At 31.6% G+C, this 27037-nt stretch overlaps 3 protein-coding genes across 3 annotated transcripts in view; 2 read left to right on the forward strand and 1 right to left on the reverse strand.

Annotated features, from left to right (window-relative positions):
• Positions 1–1184: 1184 nt before the first annotated feature.
• LOC114337302 (probable RNA-binding protein EIF1AD) lies at positions 1185–11834 on the reverse strand. The gene is made up of 2 exons (XM_028287711.2): positions 11633–11834; positions 1185–1724 (listed from the first exon to the last, which is right to left on the reverse strand). Exon 2 carries the CDS (start codon positions 1720–1722, stop codon positions 1267–1269), a length of 456 nt encoding a protein of 151 aa, XP_028143512.1. The 5' UTR covers positions 1723–1724; positions 11633–11834; the 3' UTR covers positions 1185–1266.
• LOC126891259 (uncharacterized) lies at positions 3963–4754 on the forward strand. Its single transcript, XM_050660442.1, has one exon. It carries the CDS (start codon positions 3963–3965, stop codon positions 4752–4754), a length of 792 nt encoding a protein of 263 aa, XP_050516399.1.
• A 534-nt stretch (positions 11835–12368) lies between the features above and the next one.
• Positions 12369–27037, forward strand: part of LOC114337301 (charged multivesicular body protein 4b) — a 31184-nt gene continuing 16515 nt past the window's right edge. The window contains exons 1-3 of the mRNA XM_028287710.2: positions 12369–12649; positions 21462–21639; positions 26434–26684. Coding sequence (XP_028143511.1) covers positions 12469–12649; positions 21462–21639; positions 26434–26684 — 610 coding nt within the window. The 5' untranslated portion in view covers positions 12369–12468. The remainder of the gene's footprint in view (positions 12650–21461; positions 21640–26433; positions 26685–27037) is intronic.

Consider the following 27037-nt stretch of genomic DNA (forward strand, 5'->3'; position numbering starts at 1 on the left):
TATAGTGTGTAAAATAAAACAGCAAAGAGCAAAATGGCTAGGACACATATGGAGATCCGGATCAACTACGATGATATTCTCAAAGCTGCGCCAAAACTATACCAGCATTCCAAGTGAAACGCTGCTTGTGTACATTAATGTTACACGCTTGTCAATACAGATGTGTACATTACTGTTACACTTAGCGGCGAGAGTGTTAATTGTGACAATTGTATGCTTTGTTCCATTTGCTAAAGTATTCTTAAAGTTGCCATATTACATATTTCTGGAAAAAGAGATGATGCATAATGTACTTGATTGGTGAAATAAACACAAAAATAAATTTTATTCAGCTAATACACTTTTAAACAGGATGTGTGATATGAATGCAATATTTTTTTCTTGTACAGCCTATAACAAATAATATACAAATAGTAAAAATTTAAAACAAGTCTACAACTAACAAACTTTAAAACATGGTTCATAGCCATGTCAACGAAATCCAAATATTATGTATGTTTGGCATAATGTCATTATCTTTGGTCAATAGGGAACTTAAAGTAAACAAAATTGTATATAATTTTAAATTAGATATAAACGTCAGTAGAAAATACAGTTATGTGACGTTACAAGTGTTTTTGATCGTTTGAACTATTCAGAGAAAACTTGTACTTTTACAAAATGGTTTTATTTTCCATAGTAAACCTTCTTTCCTTTCCTTCAATAACCATATCAAACTTCAATCTCAACAAACTGGTATATATTATTACAATGACATACGATAAATGTCATTAGAATATATTTTTCCTTTATTCTGCGACGACGAGCTGGCCAAATACCCAAGTAGGTGGAGGCCGATAAACTAAAGAAGAAGAAGAAGAAGAATATACCTAAATAACCATAAACGGAACCATATAGTTAAACTATGTGACGTCACGGGTCGTTTGAACTATTTTAAAATACAGAAGACTTTAAATTTGTACTTCTAAGTTATTATGAGTTTTTGAAGTGTGAAATTTTGGAAATCTTATTTTTATAGAAAACTGTATTAAACTTATTATGTAATAATATAAATTAAACTTATGTAATAAAAAATGTGCAAGTTCCCTATTCAACTAAAAAAGTGACTGGCTAATAATTGACACCCAGTCTATGCCATGAAAATTAAAAAAAGTCAACCAAGGGAAATTGCTTGCAAACTAAAGTTATGTAAAGATTGTTTTATTGTAAAATAAACTTATATTAATTATCGAATAACATAATTTAAAAAAAAACGTATATTAAAGATCAATCATTGTTTTCACTTTCACTAGATTCCTCGTCAGAATCAGACCCACTACTAGATTCATCTTCATCAAAAACTGGTCTGTTTCTATTCACAAAAAGATCATCCTCATCATCATTGTCCTCCTTCTTATCATCAAACTCTTTGGGCCACACATTGTCTTTTTTAAAATACTTTATATGTTCTGGTGTCAGAATCCTAACCATCTCAGCTTTAACTTTATCACCTTCTTCAATTGGTTCTGTAAGAACATAATCACCTCTCTTCACCCAGACGTTTTTTCTAAACTTTGTTGGCATGGACACGAGGAAAACAGACTTGTCAGGAGCCTCAACTTCGTGTAAGTTATTCCCTCTACTATTGAGAACTCGCACAATTTGTTGGTTTTCAGTTGGAGGAGAATAGTCATCTTGAAGTACTTCTAAGAGTACATGCTTCCTTTTAGTTGCTCGAGACATCACTAAAAAATAGAAAATTTTGTTAAATAAATATAAAATAAATATTTAGATGGTCAACAAATACAAATAACTATGCTTTACTCCATCTATTGAACAGATGGAGTTATCACGTGAATAAATAACAATATTTCTTCAAAATACCTTAATGAACGCCCTTATATAGTAGTTATTGATACAGTAGCCATGTTGTGACTGGCTGATTGACATAAAGACCATGCCATAAAAAAACGCCCTTATACACAAAACCAATAAAAAGGTATTCGATATTAGTGTTATCGGTATTGTGTACAAGGGTGTGCGTTAAGGTATTTTGAAGAAATTTTGTGATTTATTCATGTGATAACTCCGTCTGTTCTGTAGGCAGAGTATAGTTTCTTCATATTATATATAGTTATAGAGACATAACTATATGTTTTCAGTTAAATACTGTGTATTTATTTATTCAGGGACGTACACTTAGTTATACATGACTAAAACCTGTCTGTCAGAAACAAGGAACAATAATAAATAGCAATCGAACTTACTTTCAAAGCTGTTTTCAGAACTTATCAAATTATTTGTAATGAAAAATAACTTTTTACCATTAGTTTAAAAAGTGAAGTGGTTGTTAGAATATTAATTATGTTCTAAAAACAATCAACAAATCCTTAACACATTGTTATAACTTCTCAAAAATCAATGCAATGATTCATATTCAGGGCCCCCGTAAGGGCTATTGACGCCTGTGTGCAAAAAGGATTTTGGCGCCCCTTACGGCATTTTGGATCATGTTTTTTTATTTATTTTATTGAAGGTAGGTAGGTAGGTAGGTGCTTGAAATAAAGCAAAAAACTGAACTTTAGAAGTGATAATATTTATTTGTAGACTAAACTAAAATATCAACAAAATGAAATAAATAGAATAAAATCATAACAAAGTAAATTCAAATAAATTCTGTTTCACACCCATTTTAAAGCATTTACTTTTATCTAATGGGTTAGAGACACGTTGTTTATAAAATATTAAATAATATCCCAAAACTAAAAAGTTTACATATTTTATATACATACTATTATTTATATATTTATATATATTTATTTATTTATTTATTTATCATTGGGCAAGCCCACTTACAATTAATGTTAAACTATAAATTCATACCAGTATCTACATCTCTGGTTACAATACAAGAAGTTATCGACATAATATAATATTACTCAAGACAAGAGTAGACAAAACCTGAGGTAGGAATGAGTCGAAGGTTGCAAAGAAATTTATGTTATCATATTGATATGAAGTTGTTAAATCCATAGTTAGTGCGATGTATAGGGTCAGGCCTGTTCCGTTCCGACCCGGGGGTGCAAGATGTGCGAAGCACTCGGCGGCAAATCATGGGGGGCGACGCGATCCGCCCTATATATATTGAGAACAACTAATTATAAAAATTATAAAAACATAAATATATGATTATAGTTGTACTAATTAGTAACAGAAAGGTTGAATTTAAGAAAATAAATTGTAATTGTACATTTAAACTTCAATTTTTATATAGGTATACAACTTCAGATCACAACCTGAAGGATCATCATTAAACTTAACCCAGGAACATTTTTTCTCAGAACATCCCACCTTTTTGTGGATGACGAAAAAAAATTATATAGCTCTTGCACAAGATTAAAAAAATGTATTGTAGCATCTGACACCTTAGAAGCGTCGTTTACTGTTAGGTTCAAAGTATGAGCAGCACAAGGTACAAAAAGTGCTCTCGAATTCTCATCAAGAATGCATTTTTGAAGCCCAACATGCTTTCCTTTCATGTTTGCCCCATTATCATAACCTTATCCCGTAATATATTTTATATCTAAATTTAATTTTTTCAAAATTTCAGTCACAAATTTATATATCCCTTCCCCGGTAGAGTCTAGTATTGGAAAACGCAATAAAGCTTTCCTTAACTTCAACCTTTCTTGAAGTGGTGTTAAGGACCACATACCTCAGAACTAGACTAATTTGCTCAGTATGGACTAGTGTGTGGTGTACAATCTAATATTATTGAAAAATATTTTGAACTGCGAACCATTTCTAAAATATTATTTCTTACTTTAGACGACAATAATTCAATTATTTCATTCTGTATTTGCATGCCTAAATAATGTACAAGTACAAGTTAACTTCAAGGTTAAGTACAAGTAAACATTACAAAAATGAGCTCTACAGAAAAATTTTGTTTTTTCTGCAAAAAAAAGGTAGTTCATGCTGTAATGTGCAGTATTTGTAAGGGAAATTATTTTCACGAGAGTTGTGCAGAAAAATCTGGAGCAATGAAAGGAAATACAATCAAATGTGGTCAATGTGCAAAAAGTGAGGTTAAGTCGGATGAAGTCGATTTTTCTTCAAACAAATCAAAGGAAATCTCAGAGTTTCAAAAGTTATTTCAGAAAATGGAAGAATCTATGGAATTCCTGAGCAGCAAATTTGATACTCTTACAGTGGAAAATCAAAATGCATTACGGGAATTGCGAGATATGAAAAGAGAAAATATCCAATTAAAAACCAAAGTTAGCCAGCTGGAAAAAAGAATCTGTGAACTAGAAATCAAAGAATTTTCCTGTAACCTAGAGATTCACGGAACTCAAATCAAAAATGAAGATCCCAAAGAAGTTCTAATGGAAATTGCTAATGATCTTTTATCATGTAATTTTAATAGTCAAGATGTGTCAGACTGCTTCAAACAAGAAACCAAAAATGGAGCAATAATTGTTGCAAAGATGAGATCACGTGATATAAAAACTAAGTTTATCAAAGCACGAAAAAATCGTAAAATGGAATCTAATATGCTGAGTTGCAACAAAAACAAAGAGAATACCTCAAAGATCTATATAAACGAGCAGCTCACCTTTACAAACAGAAACTTGTTTAACATTGCATACAAATTAAAAAAGGAAAGGAAATACAAATACTGTTGGACAAAAAATGGTAGGGTATATGTAAAAAAATCTGATGATTCTGAGCCAATTTACATTCACAATGAGGATATTATCAAAACTCTTTAATATTATTTGTGTGAACATTATAGTAAAATGGAAAATACGTTAGTAAAATGGATAATGATTGTAAATTGCAAATAAAATTTAAACTGGATAAAGTACAGTGTGATAATAGTACTGAGTTTAACATACTCTACCTGAATGCTCAGTCTTTGAGAAATAAGATATTGAACTTTGAAACGTTAGTTGTTAAGTTAAATATGCCAGATTTAATTGTAGTGGCCGAACATTGGCTGAGAGTGGGTGAAGAAACATATTTTAATGTGAATGGTTATAGTTCAGTTTTTGTTTGTAGGGATAAAGAAGGTGGTGGTGTAGGGTTATTTGTTAAAAGCTGTTACGAGTACTCAGAAGTCTACAGATATAATAAAAAGTGTTCAATGTTATTTTTACAGATCGATAGAAGTATTATAGTGGGTGGAGTATATCGACCTCAAGATTTCTACTGCAATGAACTTTTTGATGCACTGGATACAGCACTAAACATATTTGTGAATAAAAAAATTCCAGTTTGGATACTAGGTGACTTTAACATAGACCTTATTCAAGAGAGTATCCCACAAAAATTAGTTTGTCAAACAATTGTGTCCAACGGTTTTAGTATATTAAATAAAACTAACCCTACCAGAATCACCAATCATTCGGCTACATGTATTGATTATGTGATGACAAACACTTTAAACTTTGATGCAACGTTATATATAGTAGATGAAGGTTTCGGTGATCATCAACTGCAGCTATTAAAGGTAAAAAACACATCATTTATAACCACTGACAAGTATTATACAGTAACAACTTTAAACAAACTGAAATTCAAAAATGAAATATACAGCTTGCAAAATCAGATTTGGAATGAACCTGATTCTTTATGTGATGAAATATTACGTGTTTATTTAAATAATCTTAATACAAAAACAATTAAAAATCGATTTCGACAAAAAAGTGCACCATGGTTTAATGTCACATTACATAACCTTGTTTTAAAAAGAGATTTTCATTATAGAAGGCATAGACAATTCCCTAATAGTAAGTTCTTACAAGATGTTTATAAGTCCGTGCAAAATGAACTACTGAAAGCAGTAGGCAAAGCAAAAAAAGACTATTTCACGAATAAATTATCCGATGCACAAGGCAATAGTAAAAAATTATGGGCAACTATCAATCACCTTATTCATAATGCCGAAAATACAAAAAAAAACAATAACAATACATGAACTACACTATCAGAACTCGATATATAATAAATCTGAGGAGCTATCAAACCAATTAAACAAATATTTTTCACAAGTAGGAAAATCTCTGTCAAAAAACATAACACCTTCAACAAGCACTCCAATAAATGTATCACCAAAAGAATATATATTTGAATGGCAACAAGTCTTAGAAATTAATGTTCAAGAGGTTGTAAGAAAACTAAAAAAAGGCAAATCTCCTGGCTGGGATGGCTTTGGTGTTGATATTATCAGGGAGTTTGAAGAGGAGCTTCTACCGATTATAACTAAATTAGTTAACCTTTCTCTTGTCACTGGAACAATCCCGAGCTCTATGAAAATGGCAATAGTGATACCACTTTATAAGGGAGGAGACTCAAAACAGCCAGGAAGTTATCGGCCAATATCTCTCTTAACAGCTATGTCAAAGATATTAGAATCATGTGTAAATCTTCAAATCGTAAACTTCTTGAATACAACTGGTGCCTGGTTTAATCGACAATATGGTTTCAGACATAATTCCAGCACAGTGTCAGCAGCTACCGATTTGATTACAGATATATATAGTAACTTAGACAAAGGATTAAGCTGTGTATTTGTATCACTAGATTTACAAAAAGCTTTTGATACAGTTAACCATGAGTTACTTATCTCAGTGCTTGAACAATATGGTATAACTGGTATGTCCTTAGTATGGCTCAGGGATTATTTGACTGGCAGAATACAAAAAGTGCTCTGTAATAATGTACTTAGTACAGCAGAAGACATCACATGTGGAGTTCCTCAAGGGTCTATATTGGGACCAACATTGTTCCTTATTTATATAAACTCCATCTCCAATCTGCCTTTAAAATCAACGCTATTTTTATATGCTGATGATACGGGACTCTTGTATGCTGACAAAGATCCCAAAAAGCTAGAATATGTTGTAGAAAAAGATCTGACAGATATAGATGACTGGCTCAGATACCACAAGCTCTCACTCAATATGAATAAATGTAGTTACACAATAATTTCAAATATTGAAGAACACAGAGAGCTACAGTTAAATTTTGGAAAATTCAAATTCGTTAAAAAAAATGTTACCAAATACCTTGGCTTACACATAGATAATCGACTAACATGGGAACAGCATATATTGAACACGTGTCAAAAAATAGCTCCAGCAGTGGGTATGCTTGGAAGAATTGCTAAATTTATAAGTATCCCACAGCGTAAAATGATCTATCACTCTTTAATAAATTCACATTTGTCATATCTAACTATTGTTTGGGGTAATACAAATCAAAAACAGCTACATCCTCTCATGGTGTTACAGAACAAGGCTGTGAAATATATATTTCAACTGTCAAGACTTCATCCAACTGACGACCTGTACTATCAGAGAGGAATTCTAAACATTGAGTCGCTATACATTTTACAAGTTTGTATATTCATTCATCAAATTAAGCTTTCTCAAACACGTACAAATATTACTCTAAGACGTATAGAAGATGTGCATGACCATAATACCAGACAGGGAGGTAGTTTTCAAACCGTAAGAATGCGAACTACTGGTGCACAAAGAAGTATATACTCAAGTGGTCTGATTTTGTATAATAAGTTACCCACAAAGATCAAAGACTGCAGGCTAGAAAGATTTAAAACTGAATTAAAAGAGTTACTTCTTACTAACTACTACAACAGATAGCTTTAATTGAATATAATTCTATAACAATTTAATAATAAATAATAATTTAATCATTTACTTTAATACAATTTCTTTAATGAATCTATATAGGAAAACTTAACCTTCAGTGTAAAGTAGTGTAAAGTAGTCTAAAAAGTTTTATGTTATGTAATCTGTTACCATTATATTTATGTTTATTATGTTACCACAGAACCAGCATAGCTACGGCTCTTGGTTTTTTAATGTATTTTTTTTTTGTATATTGTTATTACGTATTTTAATAAATGGAATAAAAAAAAAAAAAAAAAAAATCATTTTAACAGATTGTTTTTGGGAGTTACACACACGGCTACCGTGCTGTCTCATAACTGAATCAAAAGAGGCAACCATCTCAACAGCTTTTAGAAAATTTCCATTGTCATGTTCAAAAAGTAATTTAGAAGAAACTTGAAATGCTAGGCATTAGTAGATAAATACTTAACAATCGCAATAATTCTTTCCAACACGTCGGGCCAATATTTTTTTCCATTTCTAAAATCCGCAGGTGATGAGCATTAACAGTAATAGATGTCTCATTTTTTTTTAAATTTACCCAAGTGTTCATGTAACTGTTGTGTAAAATTGACGTGTCTCTTCATTAGCAAAGACAAGTTTTACCAATCCGATAATCCATTTGCTTGCATCACAAAAAGTTTTACGAGTTTTAGAAAACAATTTACAGAAAACAACAGAAACAAAATACAGAATCTTTAGAAATAGAGTAAATAAGCCAAGTTCTATCGACTTTTTCTCTATTTGCTAGATTTCTTACAAAGTAATCGCATGAAAACTTTCTCTTGTCTTTATTATTAGGAAAGCTACAATTAGTGTCAATCAAGGGCGGACCACGTTTAACCAATATTCTTGCTATCTCATTGGTGATTCTTTCGGGCCACAAACCAGGGTCGGACGGAATTATATCGACACCAGTCTCATTAAAGCCTTCATCGAAAGTGTCACTTGTAGCAGGTATTTCTATTTCGGTACCTGAAGTAGATTATTTAAGTTGTGTAGACGAGGATGGTGTCATCGCTTCATCGGGCTCTGCATCACTAGAAGCCGTTTTGCTGCTACAACCGCCACCACTTATTGCAGGACCTGATGTTACTGTGGTCGTCTCTATTGAAATTTCAGGTGGTCCACTCACAGTTGCTGATATTAGGGATTCAAAATCTTGAGATTCGTCCGCATCGAGAGTCTCCGTACCCTCCGTGGAATCTTAATTGTTTTGCAAGAAGTGCTTTAAAGATCCAGCCATTTTTTCCCTTTCTTGTAGTCTCAGTTTCTTTTGCTTGCGAAACGTCGCGCCTGAAGGTATTTTTCTGTCATTCTGAGATAAAAAACTCTGAGGTACTCATGGGAATTAGGAATTAATTTCTAAAGTAGCACAATAATAAGCACCAAGTTTGCATATTTGAGTAGAAAGCAATTTATTCGAGCCCTTTCAGCTTTAAACCCTTTCAAAAACGAAGGCAGAAAAACTACTAAACTAATTTGGGTAATCTTGCATTTTAGGTAGCCGTAAGGTTATTAGTTAGGTTAGGTACAAGAAAAATTTTTTGAATAAAACATGTGTAAGATTAACAATGAAGTTCTTAACAACTTACTTACTTAAGCCGTCCTCTTGTACCTTAAGGTCGGTGTCGAGGTTACTTCTTAACAAATAAAGACTATTATAAATCCAAATCCAGAACTTTTATACACAAATGTGATTTAAGTTTATATTTATTTTTTTTATTGAGCACGAAAATTGATTGTAAAATTTAAATTTGGCATACACATAGGTACACATAGCTAACATGTCAAAGAAAAAAAGTGATATTTACGGATGCGTGCATTTGTCCTGCCTGGGGATGAGTTTCAGCGGATATGAAGAAATATTCGTTCAAAATAAGTCCGGAAGTGAATAAACCGACTAATTCTAAGCAACTTTTGTTGTATAGAGATTTTTCACATAGTCAGTAAAAACTTTTAAGAGTTATTTGCGAGTGAATATGTTCATTTTTTAACAAAAAAAAAACATGTTTTTATACGATTTTTCGCAAATAACTTAAACTATAAGTATTTATCGAAGAAACTATTCTTAGATAATAATATAGCTTATAAAAAAGTGAAAAAAAATGGTGTACCTACACAAAATATGAGCACTGTGGACCCAATAGATGCACAATTATTGTAGCAAATGAAAAATAGGTTATATTCGTCAAATTTCAAATCGAATATTTCAACGTGAAATAACCAAAAAATTGAGCACTTTTCGGGGAAAACTCATCACAACCTTTTTAAAGTGTTCAAAAAAGCTTTATTCTTGTTTTTTAAAAAAGTTTCTAGCATCCAAAATCAGTAAGTTATTACGCTCAAAATAAAGTTGGACCTTTTGGTCCTTTTTTTTTTCGTAAAAAAGTATCGTGAAAATCTCCTAATTAGCATCCCAAATGAAATTAACAGTTACCGCTTCACAAGTTACTGTACTTATGTATTGTTTCTATATGACCTGTACGATTTGTCGTGAAAGTGCTTATTTTTGAAAGGGCTGTAGTTGAAAGGGATTAAGCGATTGAAGGGATCGAAAGATCATGGACTATGCCGTACTTGCGTAAATTACCCTGTATATTTAGATTTATGTTTGTAAATATTGCAGTATTTTTTATAATTTTCTAAAATAAGGACTCAAACAATTTTATTCCATAAGCGATTTCGTTATTTCATATTTTCAAAATTTCATCCTGTATTATGCATAATACACCCTACATGATAGTTCGTTGAAATCAGGTTGTTACGCAGCTTTTAAAAATATAAAAATATATAGCGTGCTCCATTAAAAATAAAGCTTATGGACTTTGCCGGACTTGCATGAATCACCCTGTACACTTAAATTTATATTTAAAAAGTGTACATTTTTATTTAGAAATCGACGTGTCTCAGAGTTTTTTATAATTTTTTGAAACAGGGGCATAAATAATTTTATTCCATGAGTGCCTTGCACACTGTATATTATGAACTAACAAAAAGAGTTTTAGAAAAATATATAAGCTTGTTTGAATTTTTCCGAAACAATGCAAATTTTCATCCTATATTGACTCCTCTATAATTGAAGAGATATTTGGGTAAAAACCATAATTATAAGCACTTTCCTATAAATAAAGGGTTAATGTTTTAAAGTTAAAGAGTTTTTAAAAATATAAGCTTGTTTGAATTTTTCTGAAACAATGCAAGTTTTCGTCCTCTATTGATTCCACCATAACTAATGAAGAGATATTTGGGTAAAAAAATAGTTATAATAGCACCATCCTATAAATAAAGGGTAAATGTTGATAGTATAAAATAAGGAACACTTAACATTTTATAACAAATCAGACCGTTGAAATTGCAGTCAGCACGTATTCAGCACTTATTTTGTTAGAAAAAAAAGTACTAACAAAATATTAAACGATACAACACTTGACAAAATACAAATAACTTTAGATGTAAAAATTAATAGCATTAGGCGGTTTTAAAATTTTGTCCTTTTGTCATTTTAGCGCAACACAATCTGAGACAATAAAATTACCGCCTGGCGCCTACACACTATTTTATTGCTCATCCAATGTATGTTTATATTTTTCACATGAAATCAGCAGATCAGCACATAGCTACAATTTATTTTGCATTAGGTATTTTTCTTATCTACAGTTTTGTCTACGGTTTAGGGAGTGGGTGTCTGTTATTTTTATGGGATTTTTTTTATTTTATATCTAACAAGAATTTAAAGATTAATAATGTCATCCATACAAAACTGAACTATTTAATTTCTCAGCTTTTATTTTAAAATTAATTTTTGGTTTTTGTTTTTTTTACAATTTTTTTGCAATTTTTGATCTTTGATTTTTGCGCCCCTAAAGGATGGCGCCCGTGTGCATTTCACACTTTGCACATATGGTAGCGGGGGCCCTGTTCATATTGTACATTTATAAATAAAAACTTACCACGTTCAGTTACTCATTTGAATACTACAAAATAATTACACCTTCTCTTCAAATATTAAATGGAAATTAGCAACTGCCTTAAGATTGGACTACAAAAGCAAACAGAAGTCTCTCAAAACTCAAAATAAAAAAATTGAAATGTTTGAGGTTAGGTGGACAGAAAACATGTTTGGAAAGTGTAAAAAATGACATTTAATCACGGAATGTCAATGTTTCTTATTCTGTGATTCATATCTTCTCATAATCCAATCAAACAGCTAATTCCATACCATTCTGTCATAAAGAAATCCTTGTGAAACAGGCTTCAAATTAAGGTAGCCTTTTCAAGAATGAAAATTAACCTTCTAATTCTCTCCTAGGAAACAGATAAATAAAAACAAACTTCAAATGTAATTAAAACAAATCACATGAAATTATTTACTTGTGGCTTCTGTTTTTATCCATTTTATAATTGGAAATAAATTGCAGCTTTATTGCAAAAGTGGCAAAAGTATATTCTTTTTTTTTGTTTTATTGTATAATCTGATTACGACCGGTTAAATGATTAGTCTTTATGCCATTAAAAAAATTATGATTTAATAAACATAATAATTGATAAACAAAAAGAAGAAATAAATTAAAACTGCAAAATAATTTGTTACAGCAGAAATTAGCAAACCTATCGTCGCAAAGGAAAAAGTCGACTTTTGAATGACAGTAAATAAAACAAACCTGCCCTTAGGATGATGTAACTGTCACAACTGACACATAACGTCAGTAGTTGTCTATTTTCACTGGTGACTAATTTTTGAGAATTAGTAATTGGTTTCGTATTTTTTTCTTAACAAAAGGGCAAAATGAGCTTTTTTGGAAAATTGTTCGGGGGGAAAAAGGAAGAGATAGCCCCTAGTCCTGGGGAGGCTATTCAAAAACTCAGAGAGACTGAAGAAATGTTAATAAAAAAACAGGATTTTTTAGAAAAGAAGATAGAAGAATTTACCATGGTAGCAAAGAAAAATGCGTCGAAAAATAAAAGAGGTGTGTATAACATTTATTATTTAAAGGTTTTTTTGTAAAAGATAAATTAATCACATAAAGAGAAAGACGTCCTTTGAGAAACTCCTTATTTACTCACTTGAGGACAAATAATTCCATATGATCTTGTAACTCCTATAATAAACAAGTCTTATTCAAGGATAACTTTTACTATTCTATTCGTATTCACAATGTTTTAATATCCCACACGTTAAGAACATTGAAAAATACGAATGACCTTATTAAATACAAGTACTACTGCCAATGGAATTTTTCAAGTTATTGCAAATTTCACTAAATTAATAGTAAATTAGTTGTTTCCTATCAATTGTAATAATGTGAAAATTGGTAATTATTGGTCTGCAACTTTTTTGCAGACTGCAAAAAAGTTGTTTACTGCATACAATCACAATCACCAAGAGATGTGATAGATGAGTCACCATTGTGATAAATATTGTAGTATCAGTAGTTAAAATATTTTTAATTTCACACAAAAATATTGATTAAATAAATTTCTATTTTATGCTAGATTGTAAACAGATCTTTCAAAATTTGTGTAATAAATGTTACTATTAGTGAATACAAGTACAAAAGGAGCTGTTGCAAGCTTATAAGTATATGAAGGGTCAGAGGGACAAACGATGAATGTCAATTTTTGGCCATTTTGTGATTTTTGTGCAATCTGTTAACTTAGAAAGAGTACTATCAACCTGTGATTGGCCAAGATGAAATAAGGATGAGAATCATCTTAAAACATGTCACAAGATTGGATGCAAGGGGGAAAAACAGTGAATATGTAACTTTGTTTCTCATTTTACTGAAAATGCTTCCAGATAGATGTTTATCGTTCTTCCTCCTGACTCTTCATATGCTATTAATTATCATCAGTCAGACATTCTCTTTGCCATTATCCCTATGCAGGGCTGGCATCCCAAATGCTGCATTTCTCCACAAGTTTCTATCTTGGGTCATATCAACATTAATCCCCTTTATCAACATGTTTTGGCTGAGCATCTCTCTCTAGGCTAGGTCTTCTTTGGTCTTCCTCTCCTGTTTCTTCCAGGAACCCACAGTTCAGCAATTCTTCGTCTTTAGTTATTAACATCTCGATGTTGAATATAATCAAACCACTTCAATTCATGCTCTCTCATTTTGGCATCAATTGGTGCCACCCCTAGTCATCTTCTAATATAGTCATTCCTAATTTTATCCTTTTTTGTTACTCCACTAATCCATCTACGCATTCTCATTTCCGCCACATGCATTCATTGTTCTCCTTTCTTTCTAACTGCCCAACATTCAGTTCTGTACATCATAGCCGGTCTTATGGCTGGTTTATAGAATTGTCCCTTCAGCTTCATTGGAATTTTTCTGTCACACAACACACCACTCACTTAAAACTCTCACTTTTCACAATCAATTCACCATCCAAAGATATCATTTTATTTGTGGTAACTCCATCTTCAAGCAAGCATTCCAAATACATACTATGTCTTTGTCCTACTAAGTTTTAAACCTTTTTCCTCAGGAGCTTGTCTCCACTCTTCCAGTGTTTGTTTTAAGTCGCCTTCACTATTTCTAATCAACACCAAATCATCAGCATACATTAAGTACCAGGGAATGTTACGCTACAGTTTCGCTGTTATCTGATCTAAAACTAATGAGAATAAATAATAATACTAAGCACACTGGGCCTTGATGCAATCCTACTTTGAAAATGATATACATCAGAGTAATTGTTAAAACTTAAAACTCTTAAATTGAAATCAGTGAGACACAATTTTGCTTTATAAATGGTATGGACACAAGAGATGCTTCATAGTCTCCATTTACTTATGTTTTGTAGACTTCAAATAGGCATTTGATAAGGATCAACATAAAAAGCTATTATATTTATTAACCCTTTCTATCCCGAGCCTTAATTTGCATGTTGGTCCCTCAATCCCAATGGTTTTTTCATGCTTGGGAGTCCCATTGCCTTATATATAAATTGCCACATTGCCATTGCCACATATAAATAAACAAATAAATGACCAAAAAATGCTGAGGCCATCGCTGTAATTCCAGCAAATTTAGTAAATAAACGAGTTTTTGGCAGTGCATAAATAATAAACAAACACCAGAGAGCCTTAACCTTTAAAACCATTTTTCTCGAAACCTATTATTTTGACATAGCACCTTCTTTGCCTGTACCCTTCATATGTAGGTAAACAAATATATACGGCAATGGGCCCTCATGACCTGTCTTGTGCGACAACAAATGTGCCAACATTTTGCGACACCAATCGGTCTAAAATTTTATAAGCAACGCATTTTTTCGCCTTTGGTAAATTGAGACCATAACACCTTGAACGTATATATACAGCGGCTGGGACTACAGACTCCCTTTTTAAAAAACATATATATGCGGCGTTGGGACAGAAAGGGCTAAAAAGCAAAAATATTGACAGTTGTGATATGTAAATTATATCTGATTTTATTGGGATCACAATTGTCAAAGTAAGAATTGACAACCAGATCACCAGATATAAAAATACAGAGATGACTCTGCCAGAGTTGTATACTGCCCCCCACTAGTCTTCAATCTCTATAGTGAAGCATTATTTAATAAAACACTCTTAGATTCAATAGAAGGCATATCTATCAATAGATAAGTTTTGAATAACTTATGTTTTGCAGACTAATACCTATACAGTAATAACAACAGATAGAGATAGTGCAAACACTCGTGACCACGGCGCAGTAAATGAAATTTGGTTTAGTCCCCACTTCTATGTGAAACGCACTGTTTCTACAATAGAACCTTTCTGCCTTTCCGTGAATTTTGATTTCGCCTTCACGCAGCTCCATGGTCAGGAGTGTTTGCACTATCTCTAACAATAATAACTTATAGAACATAATGAAAAGCCTTAAGAAAGAAAACTAAACACATGATTATGACTAATCCAACAGATGCAAACATCCAATTGAATATTGAAGATACTGTAATTGAGGCACTCAGAGCAAGAGTGGCCTAACCCCAAAAACGAAGTTTTGAGATAAATGAAATATTTGCATTCATATTTTCATTATGCTTATGGGATGGCACTACAAATTATACAGGGTGTAACAAAAATACAGGTCATAAATTAAATCACATATTCTGGGACCAAAAATAGTTCGAATGAACCTAACTTACCTTTGTACAAATATGCACATAAAAAAAGTTATAGCCCTTTGAAGTTACAAAATGAAAATCGAGTTTTTCGAATATATCGAAAACTATTACAGATTTTTTATTGAAAATGGATATGTGGCATTGTTATGGCAGGAGCATCTTAAAGAAAAATTATAATGAAATTTGTGCTCCCCATAAAAATTTTATGGGGGTTTTGTTCCCTTAAACCCGCCCAAACTTTTCTGTACGTTCCAATTAAATTATTATTGTGGTGCCATTAGTTAAATTCAATATTTTTAAAACTTTTTTGGCTCTTAGTATTTTTTCGATAAGGCAGTTTTTATCGAGTTGCGGCTTCTTTTTTAATATGTTTACATAAAAATTTTATGAGGGTTTTGTTCCTTTAAACCCCCCAAATGTTTGTGTACGCTCCAACTAAACTATTACTGCGATACCATTAGTTAAACAAAATGTTTTTAAAACTTTTTTGCCTCTTTGTATTTTTTCGAGAAGGCAACTTTTATCGAGATATGGCTTCTTTTTTAATACGGTTCAAAATATACCTAAAAATGCAAATCATACATAAATTTTCATATTAATACCAAGACTCCACAATCATAGTTAACCATATACAAATATGTGGTGGATTTGACAAATATTCAAAATATCTCGATAAAAACTGACTTTTGGAAAAAGTACTTAGAGCCAAAAAAGTTTTAAAAATAGTGTGTTTAAGTAATGGTACTACAATAATAATTTAATTGGAACGTACACAAAAGTTTGGGGGGGTTTAAAGGAACTAAACCCCCATAAAATTTTTATAGGGTGTCCAAATTTCACTATAATTTTTTCTTAAGATGCTACTGTCATAAGAATGCCATATGTCCATTTTCAATAAAAAATCTTTAACAGTTTTCGATATATTGGAAAAAATCGATTTTCATTTTGTAACTTCAAAGGGTTGTAACTTTTTTTATATGCACATTAGTACCAAGGTAAGTTAGGTTCAATCAAACTATTTTTGGTCCCAGAATATGTGATTAAATTTATGACCTGTATTTTCGTTACACCCTGTATAGCCCCATTTAGCCACATATAGAGGTAGGTTGTGTAGACCCTTGTTAATCCGAAAATTTAATGTTGCTATTTCCTTGATATATTAATCTAAAAATGGTCAATATGTGGCTTAGGCCACTGTTGCTCTGAGTGCCTCAATTGAGAATGTGAATACCAACAAATACTTCATCCCACAAAAAAATCATGGATTAAATTAATGTCAAAGGTGGAAGAAACTAGAAGGATAATAAATAAAGATGAGATAATATCTACTACTATCAAAATACGAAAACTGGAGTACTTAGGACATGCCATGAGAGGCCAAAAATACTCAGTATTACAACTTATTATGTAAGGCAAAATTTGAGGAAAGCAAAATGTGGGAAGACAAAGAATATCCTGGCTTGGGAGAAATAGGCAGGGGAGAAAAACTTGAGAGAATAGTTTGAATGCACTAGTGCATAATTATTTTAAACTGCAGTCAACAGGGTCCTCATTGCCATGATGATTTCCCACCTTCGATAGAAGGTCGAACTTGAAGAAGAAATAAGAGAGAATAAACTTACTGATTTTGAATATAAAATCAACGATTTTTAAATGTCTTATAATGTCAATATTTAACTATATCAAAGTTTCGCTATTTAGACGAACCCCCAACAGTTAACAGCCTTGACCCCAATGTTCTTAAATAGCAAAGGAGGTCATGTGTTAGCTCTTACTGGTTTATATAAGGAGGTCTTAATGAATATCTTTATATACTGTCAGTTCAACTTCAGGGTTATTACAAAACACCATCTCTGTGCCATATCTTCCTGTAAGATATTCGTGGTTCCTCATTTTGGTTGTAACACCTAATTTTTAAAATGTAACACCTAACTAATGCATGATATTTATATAAATTCAAATCTAGTTTTATCTTAGTTTTATTGGTAGCAAAGAAGGAGGATTAAGATAAGGTCATAAACAGCTCACATCGTAAACTATTCTTAGGTGACTTTAGTTGAATTTACCCCAGGCTGTGGGTGAAAAGACGTGATATAATTCAGGAATTTTTGAAACCTATCAGGTGTTATAAAGGACGATGCCAGGAATAACTTCTACTAAAATGTAACCAAAAATATTGTGCGCTTTTTTTTATTGCGATTTTCATTTGTTAAATTTGCAATTTTTAATGATTTTTAATTTTGCAGCTTAGGATATTGATTTTAGAGAAAAACTTTTTAATAGAAAGTGGTAGTAAGTTTAAAAAACCTACAATTTGAGGTATGGTAAGTTTAATTTCGTTAATTGGTTATTGCAAAACAGCCTGCGAAAGGTCCAAAATGGCCGTTTTTTATAATTGCATTATTTATTGCACAAATAATTTTTTTTTCATTTTTTAAAGCTTGAAACTGAAGATCTTTCAATTCCAAACATAAAAAAAAAGTTGTAAAGCCAGATTAACGAATTTGTTGCTTAGATATTATAAATTGTTTATCCCAAGAGGTCAAATGTCGAAGGCTATAACTTTTTGAAAAAAAATCGTAGAGAGTTGGTGAAACATCTAATCTCCTTCTAAAGAGTTATGTTTTCATATTCTGATGTAAATAAATGCGTAAAACATTTTTAAACCACTAATTTTTGGGTTTGAAAATAAGGGGGCAAATTTCGTTATAAACATTTAGAGCTGAAGCGGCCCTGTACATCCTATGGGTTTTTAACTTACAGATTATTGTTGCTGAAGATGAAACGAAGATTTATAAAAAAATAAAAAATTTCTACGACCAACTGAAGCCGAGATAATTTTTGGGTTTGAAAATAAGGAGGCAAATTTCGTTATAAACATTTAGAGCTGAAGCAGCCCTGTACATCCTATCAGTTTCTAACTTACAGATTATTGTTGCTGAAGACGAAACGAAGATTTATAAAAAAATAAAAATTTTCTACATCCAACTGAAGACGAGATAATTTTTTTTCTTAAATCGTAGTGTTTTTATTTATAACAATTAAGAAATTATTTCACAGTCATTCACTAAAGAAAGACTAAATTATTAAAAATTATTTTTTAAATCGGTGCTTTTGCAAGCGGCCGAATATTGCAAATCGCCCGGCTCGCTTCAAATCCGCGCGCTCGTAAAATTTTTACGTAACTTGTATTAAATTTTGACAGAAAACAATTTAATAATATTACCATTATAATATACAGTCTATTTACCACTGTATTTGTTTTTCTTGATAAACTTTTATATGTGAAATTCAAAAAGAATAGTCACTACAAGAAGAAAAAATTTTATATTGTATATTATAGTAAGAACTAACATTATTATTATTATATTTATATAACAATGAAAAAATTAAACATATAGTTATACCTATATTTCATATATATGTATCATTTTTGTAATATTATTTCTTCAGAAATGAAATTTCACATATAAAATTTTATCAAGAAAAACAAATACAGTGGTAAATAGACTTTTTATTATAATGGTAATATTATTAAATTGTTTTCTGTCAAAATTTAATACAAGTTACGTAAAAATTTTCCGACCGCGCGGATTTGAAGCGAGCCGGGCGATTTGCAAAATTCGGCCTCTCGCAAAAGCACCGATTTTAAATATAATTTTTAATAATTAAATGTAATTATATTTTATAATAATTTTTATTTTAAGATAATATAAGTCTTTCTTTAGTCAATTGCTGTAAAATAATTTCTTAATTGTTATAAATAAAGGCACTACGACTTAAGAAAAAAAAAACAATTATCTCGGCTTCAGTTTGTTGTAGAAAATTTTTATTTTTTTTAAATCTTCGTTTCGTCTTCAGCAACAATAATCTGTAAGTTAGAAACTCATAGGATGTACAGGGCCGCTTTAGCTGTAAATGTTTATAACGAAATTTGCCCCCTTATTTTCAAACCCAAAAATTATCTCGGCTTAAGTTGGTCGTAGAAATTTTTTATTTTTTTATAAATCTTCGTTTCATCTTCAGTAACAATAATCTGTAAGTTAAAAACTCATAGGATGTACAGGGCCGCTTCAGCTCTAAATGTTTATAACGAAATTTGCCCCCTTATTTTCAAACCCAAAAATTATCTCTTCTTAAGTTGGTCGTAGAATTTTTTTTATTTTTTTTATAAATCTTCGTTTATCTTCAGCAACAATAATCTGTAAGTTAAAAACTCATAGGATGTACAGGGCCGCTTCAGCTCTAAATGTTTATAACGACATTTGCCCCCTTATTTTCAAACCCAAAAATTAGAGGTTTAAAAATGTTTTACGCATTTATTTACATTAGAATATGAAAATATAACTCCTTAGAAGGAGATTAGATGTTTCACCAACTCTCTACAATGTTTTTTCAAAAAGTTATAGCCTTCGACATTTAAACCTCTTGAGATAAACAATTTATAATATCTAAGCAACAAATTCGTTAATCTGGCTTTACAATTTTTTTTTTTATGTTTGGAATTGAAAGATCTTCATTTTAAAGCTTTAAAAAATAAAAAAAATTATTTGTACAATAAATAATGCAATTGTAAAAAACGGCCATTTTGGACTTTTCGCAGGCTGTTTTGCAATAACCAATTAACGAAATTAAACTTACCATACCTCAAATTGTAGGTTTTTTAATTTACTACAACTTTATATTAAAAAGTTTTTTTCTAAAATCAATATCCTAAGCTGCAAAATTAAAAATCATTAAAAATTGCAAATTTAACAAATGAAAATCGCAATAAAAAAAAGCGCACAATATTTTTGGTTACATTTTAGTAGAAGTTATTCCTGGCATCGTCCTTTACAACACCTGATAGGTTTCAAAAATTCCTGAATTATATCCTGAAATCGACCTATTTTTCACCCACAGCCTGGGGTAATTGTGTTTATATGTTACACCTGTCATATTATTTTATAATGATTTGGATAATATTCTATCTTTATCCTTGGAATTGGCATATGGATAGGTTGAATGGCATTCATTTATAAGTAGGTTAAACTCACACTTCTTATTATGATTTCACGGGAGAATAACAACTAATAACAGTCCAGCTAATTGACGTAAAGGTACTATACAACAGTCTAATTTATATTGTTCTGAAGCTATTTCTTTGTGTCATTTTTGTAATTAACTATTCTAATTGGGAATAATATTTTGTATTTTGACAACGGCATCCGAAGTGGAAGTCAAAATGTTAATAAAATTATTTTTTCAAGTTAAATTGTGGCTTATTTCCCAATTAGAATAGTTAACTATAGTCTAATTTATGATAATTGAATGAAAGCTTTTTACAAAAAACTTTAAATTATTATTAACACCTTGGTTGCGTTACGAGGCAAATAGACCTCGTATTACACTAACGGTTGGCTGCATCTCCTGTGTTGTAACCCACTGTGGTGTGTTCATTATGGGGCATATATGCCTCGTAACGCATTCAACGCAAGTTCATAAATATGTCTTCTTCTTATTGTGCCATCTCCTTTCGAAGGTTGGCGATCCAAATATCTCTAAACACAGCCAAAGTGTGAAAATTTATTTAACTCCACAAATTTTTGTACAAACCCATTCCAAAAATAGGTAAAATTTGATTTCAAGAATACTACTATAATAATTCATAATTTATAGTTGCACTCCAAGCCCTCAAAAAGAAGAAACGATTGGAAAAGACCCAACTACAAATAGATGGAACCCTTACAACTATTGAAATGCAGAGGGAAGCCCTCGAAGGAGCTAGCACAAATACTGCTGTATTAGATTCTATGAAAAATGCTGCAGATGCCCTTAAGAAAGCTCATAAGAATTTGTAAGTATTTTTCTTTAGTAACATTCATGTTCTTAATTTGATTAGTAAGGTTGACCATACAAATTTATTTTATTCTTTTGTGACAGTGTGTTAAAAAATATTTTGGTATGAGAGAAAGAAGAATAGAGACAAGTGCGCTAATAACCAGCAAAATAACGTAAAAGACGGAAACCATATTAAGTTGTGAGATAAAAAGAGATGGTAGTAGTAGAGGCGGGAAATTTAGCGATAGAAACCTATAAATTTACATTATATTGATTGTTTCCCACCTTTAGACGTATCGGATGAGTTTGGCAACTACCATTGTGACAGTGACAGTTTTCGTTGACATATTCCTCTGATACGTCTAAAGATGAAAATCAATCAATATAATGTAAATTTATAGGTTTTTATCGCTAAATTTCTCACCTCTACTAGTTTCATTTCTTTTTATATCACAACTTAATATGTTTTCCATCTTTTGCGTTATTTTGCTGGTTATTAGCGCACTCATCACTGTATTATTATTTAAGATGTATTGCAGATTGAGTCATTGGTTACTCATAAATTTCCTCATCTTCAAAAAGGCTGCTCTTAATTGCTCTATTCTTGATCAAATTTCTGATTTCGGATTTAGATCTTCCGTAATACGGACTCCTAAGTATTTCATTTTGTCCACTTTGTAAATGGGCTTAAAGAAATAAAAAAAATATCGCTTGAAGCTTTAAGCCAATTCATATTCAACTCATTGACTATATCCATCTATGAACTGTTAAAAAGCAGCAAAAAATGTATTTAACATTTTTTTTTGTTTTTTAATTCTTTCTTTGTTTGTATTCAGAATTCTCAGTTTATATTGTCATATAAGCTTTTGGAGTATATGAAGAGATTATGTGTGTAGATTTCCATATGATAGGGTGGTAATAAATGGATTCATCTCATTTTACTGTGTTTCTGTGTCGTTGATGTACTTTTCAGATATTTTGACGAATTTTCTATTGTTATTTTTTACTTTTTCCGGGATGTCATTTTTTTACTACATAATTGAATAATGAGTAGAGACTATAGTTCTTGAAAAGTATATGGATATAAATTCTTCTATTGTATAGACATGACATGAAATATTATACGTATCTCTTTTGTATAGACATGATATGAAATATTATACATATCTGGTTTTTTTCAGTACTTTTCAGGTACCAAAAAATGTACTTCTTCTTTTTATGTAGACATGACTGTCTGTTTTTCAATGTGCCTCTAGTAAGTTGTCGTTCCATCGTTTTCGTGGTCTTTCCACTGATCGTCTTCCTATTGGGGAACCGTCTCTCGCCGTCCTTACTACTCTATTTCTTGTCATTCGGCTTATGTGGTCGTTCCATTCTACTCTTCTGCTTTTCACCCAGTTATTAATGTTGTCCACCTTGCATCTCCGTCGTATATCTGTACTTCTAGCTCTGTCCCATAGAGTCTTACCATCGATTTTTCTGAGGGTTTGCATCTCTGCTGTTTCGAGCAATATTTTTGTCCTCTCTGTCGGGTCGTGTTTCTGCCGCGTATGCCACTACTGGTCTGATGACTGTTTTGTAAATTCTGCCCTTCATTTCTTTTCCGATATTTTTATTTCTCCATATTGTGTCATTCAGGCAACCTGCGGCTCTGTTTGCTCTATTCACTTAATCTTCCACTTCTTTTTCGTGCCTTCCGTAGCTAGATAGTGTGATGTCTAGATATTTAAACTCTGTCACTTGTTCTATTATCTGACCCTCCAGCTCCAACTTACATCTTATTGGATTTGCTGTTATAACCATGCATTTTGTCTTTTTTGTGGAAATTAACATGTTAAATTTTCTGGCGGTTATGTTAAATTGGTGCAGCATACGTTGTAAATCATCTTCACTTTGAGAGATTAGTATTGCATCGTCTGCATAGCAGATTATTTTAAGTTGTTTTTCTCCCATTTGGTATCCTTTTTTAGTTCTTACTTTTTTTATTATTTCATCCATGATCAGGTTGAACAATAAAGGACTCGAGGAATCCCCCCTTATATAATAATCTTGCTAGAACCACGTGTTCTATTTGAGCAGGGAACCATGTTGCCCTTTTCCATCCATCCAATGGCACTACAGCCCAAATCGAGCCTTGGCCTCCTTCAACAAGCTTCTCCAATCATTTCGATTTACCGCTGTTCTTTTCCATGAACGCGTTCCCAGGAAGTTCCTGGCATCCTCATCGACTTCGTCTTCCCATCTCTTTGTAGGTCTTCCAACAGGTCTTTTTCCCTGCAATATTAATATACAGGGTGTCCCGAAAAGATTGGTCATAAATTATTATACCACACATTCTGGGGTCAAAAATAGTTCGATTGAACTTAACTTACCTTAGTACAAATGTGCTCATAAAAAAAAGTTACAGCCCTTTGAAGTTACAAAATGAAAATCGATTTTTTTCAATATATCGAAAACTATTAAGAGATTTTTTATTGAAAATGGATATGTACAATTCATGTGGCAGGAACATCTTAAAACAAAATTATAGTGAAATTTGCCCACCACATAAAAATTTTATGGGGGTTTTGTTCCCTTAACCCCCCCCCCCAAACTTTTGTGTACTTTCCAATTAATTCATTATTGTGGTACCATTAGTTTAACACAACGTTTTTAAACCTTTTTTGCCTCTTAGTATTTTTTCGATAAGCCAGTTTTTATCGAGATGCGGCTTCTTTTTTAATATATTTACATAAAAATTTTATGGGGATTTTGTTCCTTTAAACCCCCCAAATGTTTGTCTACGTTCCAATTAAACTATTATTGTGGTACCATTAGTTAAACACAGTGTTTTTAAAACTTTTTTGCCTCTAATGCCCGGTTGCACCAAAAGATCTTAGGCTTAAGTCGAGAATATCATAAGAATTAATATAATATAATTATAATATATTACAATAAGAATACCATAATATAATAATAGATATAATTGATAATAAGGTAAGAATCTAAAATTATGGTGCAACGTAAGTGATACTCAAGGAGGCCCTATCTATAAGTATAGCTTAGCTAAGCTGGAGCTTAAGATCTGTTGGTGCAACCAGGCATTAGTCTTTTTTTGATAAGTCACCTTTTATCGAGATGCTTCTTTTTCAAAATATACCTAAAAATGTAAATTATAAATAAATTTTCAGATTATTAACAGGTCTATAATCGTAATTAACCATATACAAATACAGTGGAACCTCGATAACTCGGATTAATCGGGACCGCGGCCGATCCGGGTTATCGAAAATCCGGGTTAGCCGGAGAGCATTGTAAAAATTAATAAAATACGGTATACTTATAGATAAAGTCCGTTATAATTAAAACAACATGAAATATATATTTATGCATATTACACATCTACCTTACCTATTATAGTTGTAGTATAGACAGTATAGATAGAGTATTGTTCATTTTTAGGTAAAAAAACTCAGTCAGTTTCGGTTGTGTCAATTTCGTCTGCCATGCGATGTTATGTTATTTAAGAACAGTGGCTCTTTCATTGTTTAAAGTTTAAAAGACCATTGTTCTAAAAATAATTTTTTAAAAGACAGTTGAAAATAAATAAAGGAATAAAAGGTGCCTGTTGTTTGCGATAGCCCGATAATGGATAATGAACGTTCTGTTGCCATGTGCCATGAGTCATTTTTACATTATATTATGGTCAAAGCCAAGTTTTATCAATGAAACTCGATATTTTTAAGACATTCCAGAAGCGGCTACAGATAAAATGTTTTAACATAATACATACATTTATATTGTTGAAATGTTTGTCTGATGCAAATCGGTCCGGGTTAGCCGGACTTCCGGGTTTATTGGGGGCCGACTTATCGAGGTTCCACTGTATGTGGTGGATTCGACAAATATTCAAAATATCTCGATAAACACTAGCTTATCGAAAAAGTACTAAGAGACAAAAAAGTTTTAAAAACATTGTGTTTAACTAATGGTGCCACAATAATAATTTAATTGGAACGCACACAGAAGTTTGAGGGGGTGGAAGTGAACAAAACCCCCATAAATTTTTGTGGTGTGCACAAAGTTCACTTTAATTTTTTTTAAGATGTTGCTGCCATAGGAGTACCATGTACTCTTGTCCATTTTCAATAAAAAATCTCTAAGAGTTTTCGATATGTGAAAAAAAAATCGATTTTCATTTTATAATTTTAAAGGACTGTAACTTTTTTTGTGTGCACTATTGTATACAGGTAAGTGAGGTTCAATCAATCTATTTTTGACCCAAGAATCAGTGGTATAATTTATGACGAATCTTTTCGGGACACCCTGTATAACCCATTAACTTCGACTTGGAGTCGCTATATTTCATATATACATACTATGTAAATCAAATATCTCGATGTTGCCACTTTTAATAGTATGCTAGTTTCATCTACTAAGCAGAACACACTGAAGATGATTTGATTCAGATAGAAAACGTTTTGCAATCGATTTGGATGACATTTTAATAGTTTTTTAATTAACTTTTTATACCAATATAAAAAGCGAAGTTTTTTACTTCTGTATGAGTTGTTAATTTTAATGTTATGTTTAATAAGTTAATTCCTCTGTAATTCTCCGGGTCCGATTGTCTCCTTTTTTGAAGAGAGGTATTAAGATGCCTGATCTCCATTCTTGTGGTATTCTGATTTGTTCTATTATTTTGTGTAGGTACTTGTTTTATTAGTTGTTTAGTCAGATCTTCTCCTTACAAAATTAGCTAGTCTTTACTTTTAATTTATATTTTTATTTAATCTCATAAAAATTAAATTAAGCAATTTATTGTTTATAGGAATGTAGATGATGTTCACGATATCATGGATGACATAGCCGAACAACACGACATAGCCAACGAAATCACAAACGCTATTAGCAATCCTGTCGGATTCACCGACGATCTGGATGACGATGAATTAGAAAAAGAATTAGAAGAGCTCGAACAAGAAGGATTGGAAGAAGACCTGCTCCAAGTGCCAGGTCCAACTCAACTGCCGGCTGTGCCTGCTGATGCAGTTGCTACTAAACCAATCAAACCAGCAGCTAGTAAGTATTTGTGTTAATGTATATATAGAGCGTTTACTTTTTAGTTAGATATACATATGTACCACATTGAAGTACGCGCTAAAATCGGCAAAATTGCTTATTATTAAACTATAGTATCAGATACGTAATCGTCCATCAGCAGATTCAAACAAACACTTAAGTTCTGAAATTACTAATTTACAAGGAGTGTAAGGGGATTGTTAAATTACCGGCAAATGGTTAAATAAAGCGGCTTCTCAATTTCCTTAAACATTTATTACCAAACATTTAAAATTATACACTCACTGACAAAAATATTGCATATTATTTTGAAATTGACGTGTGAAATGAACTTTTTTGTGCTGCCCCCAGTG

Source organism: Diabrotica virgifera, chromosome 1 (genome assembly GCF_917563875.1).
Source record: "Diabrotica virgifera virgifera chromosome 1, PGI_DIABVI_V3a".
In the NCBI taxonomy this organism is placed as follows: Eukaryota; Metazoa; Arthropoda; class Insecta; order Coleoptera; family Chrysomelidae; genus Diabrotica; species Diabrotica virgifera.

Bases quoted from the DNA above. Each gene is read 5' to 3' on its own strand.
- LOC114337302 (XM_028287711.2), bottom strand. From the start codon at position 1,722: ATGTCTCGAGCAACTAAAAGGAAGCATGTACTCTTAGAAGTACTTCAA.
- LOC126891259 (XM_050660442.1), top strand. From the start codon at position 3,963: ATGTGCAGTATTTGTAAGGGAAATTATTTTCACGAGAGTTGTGCAGAA.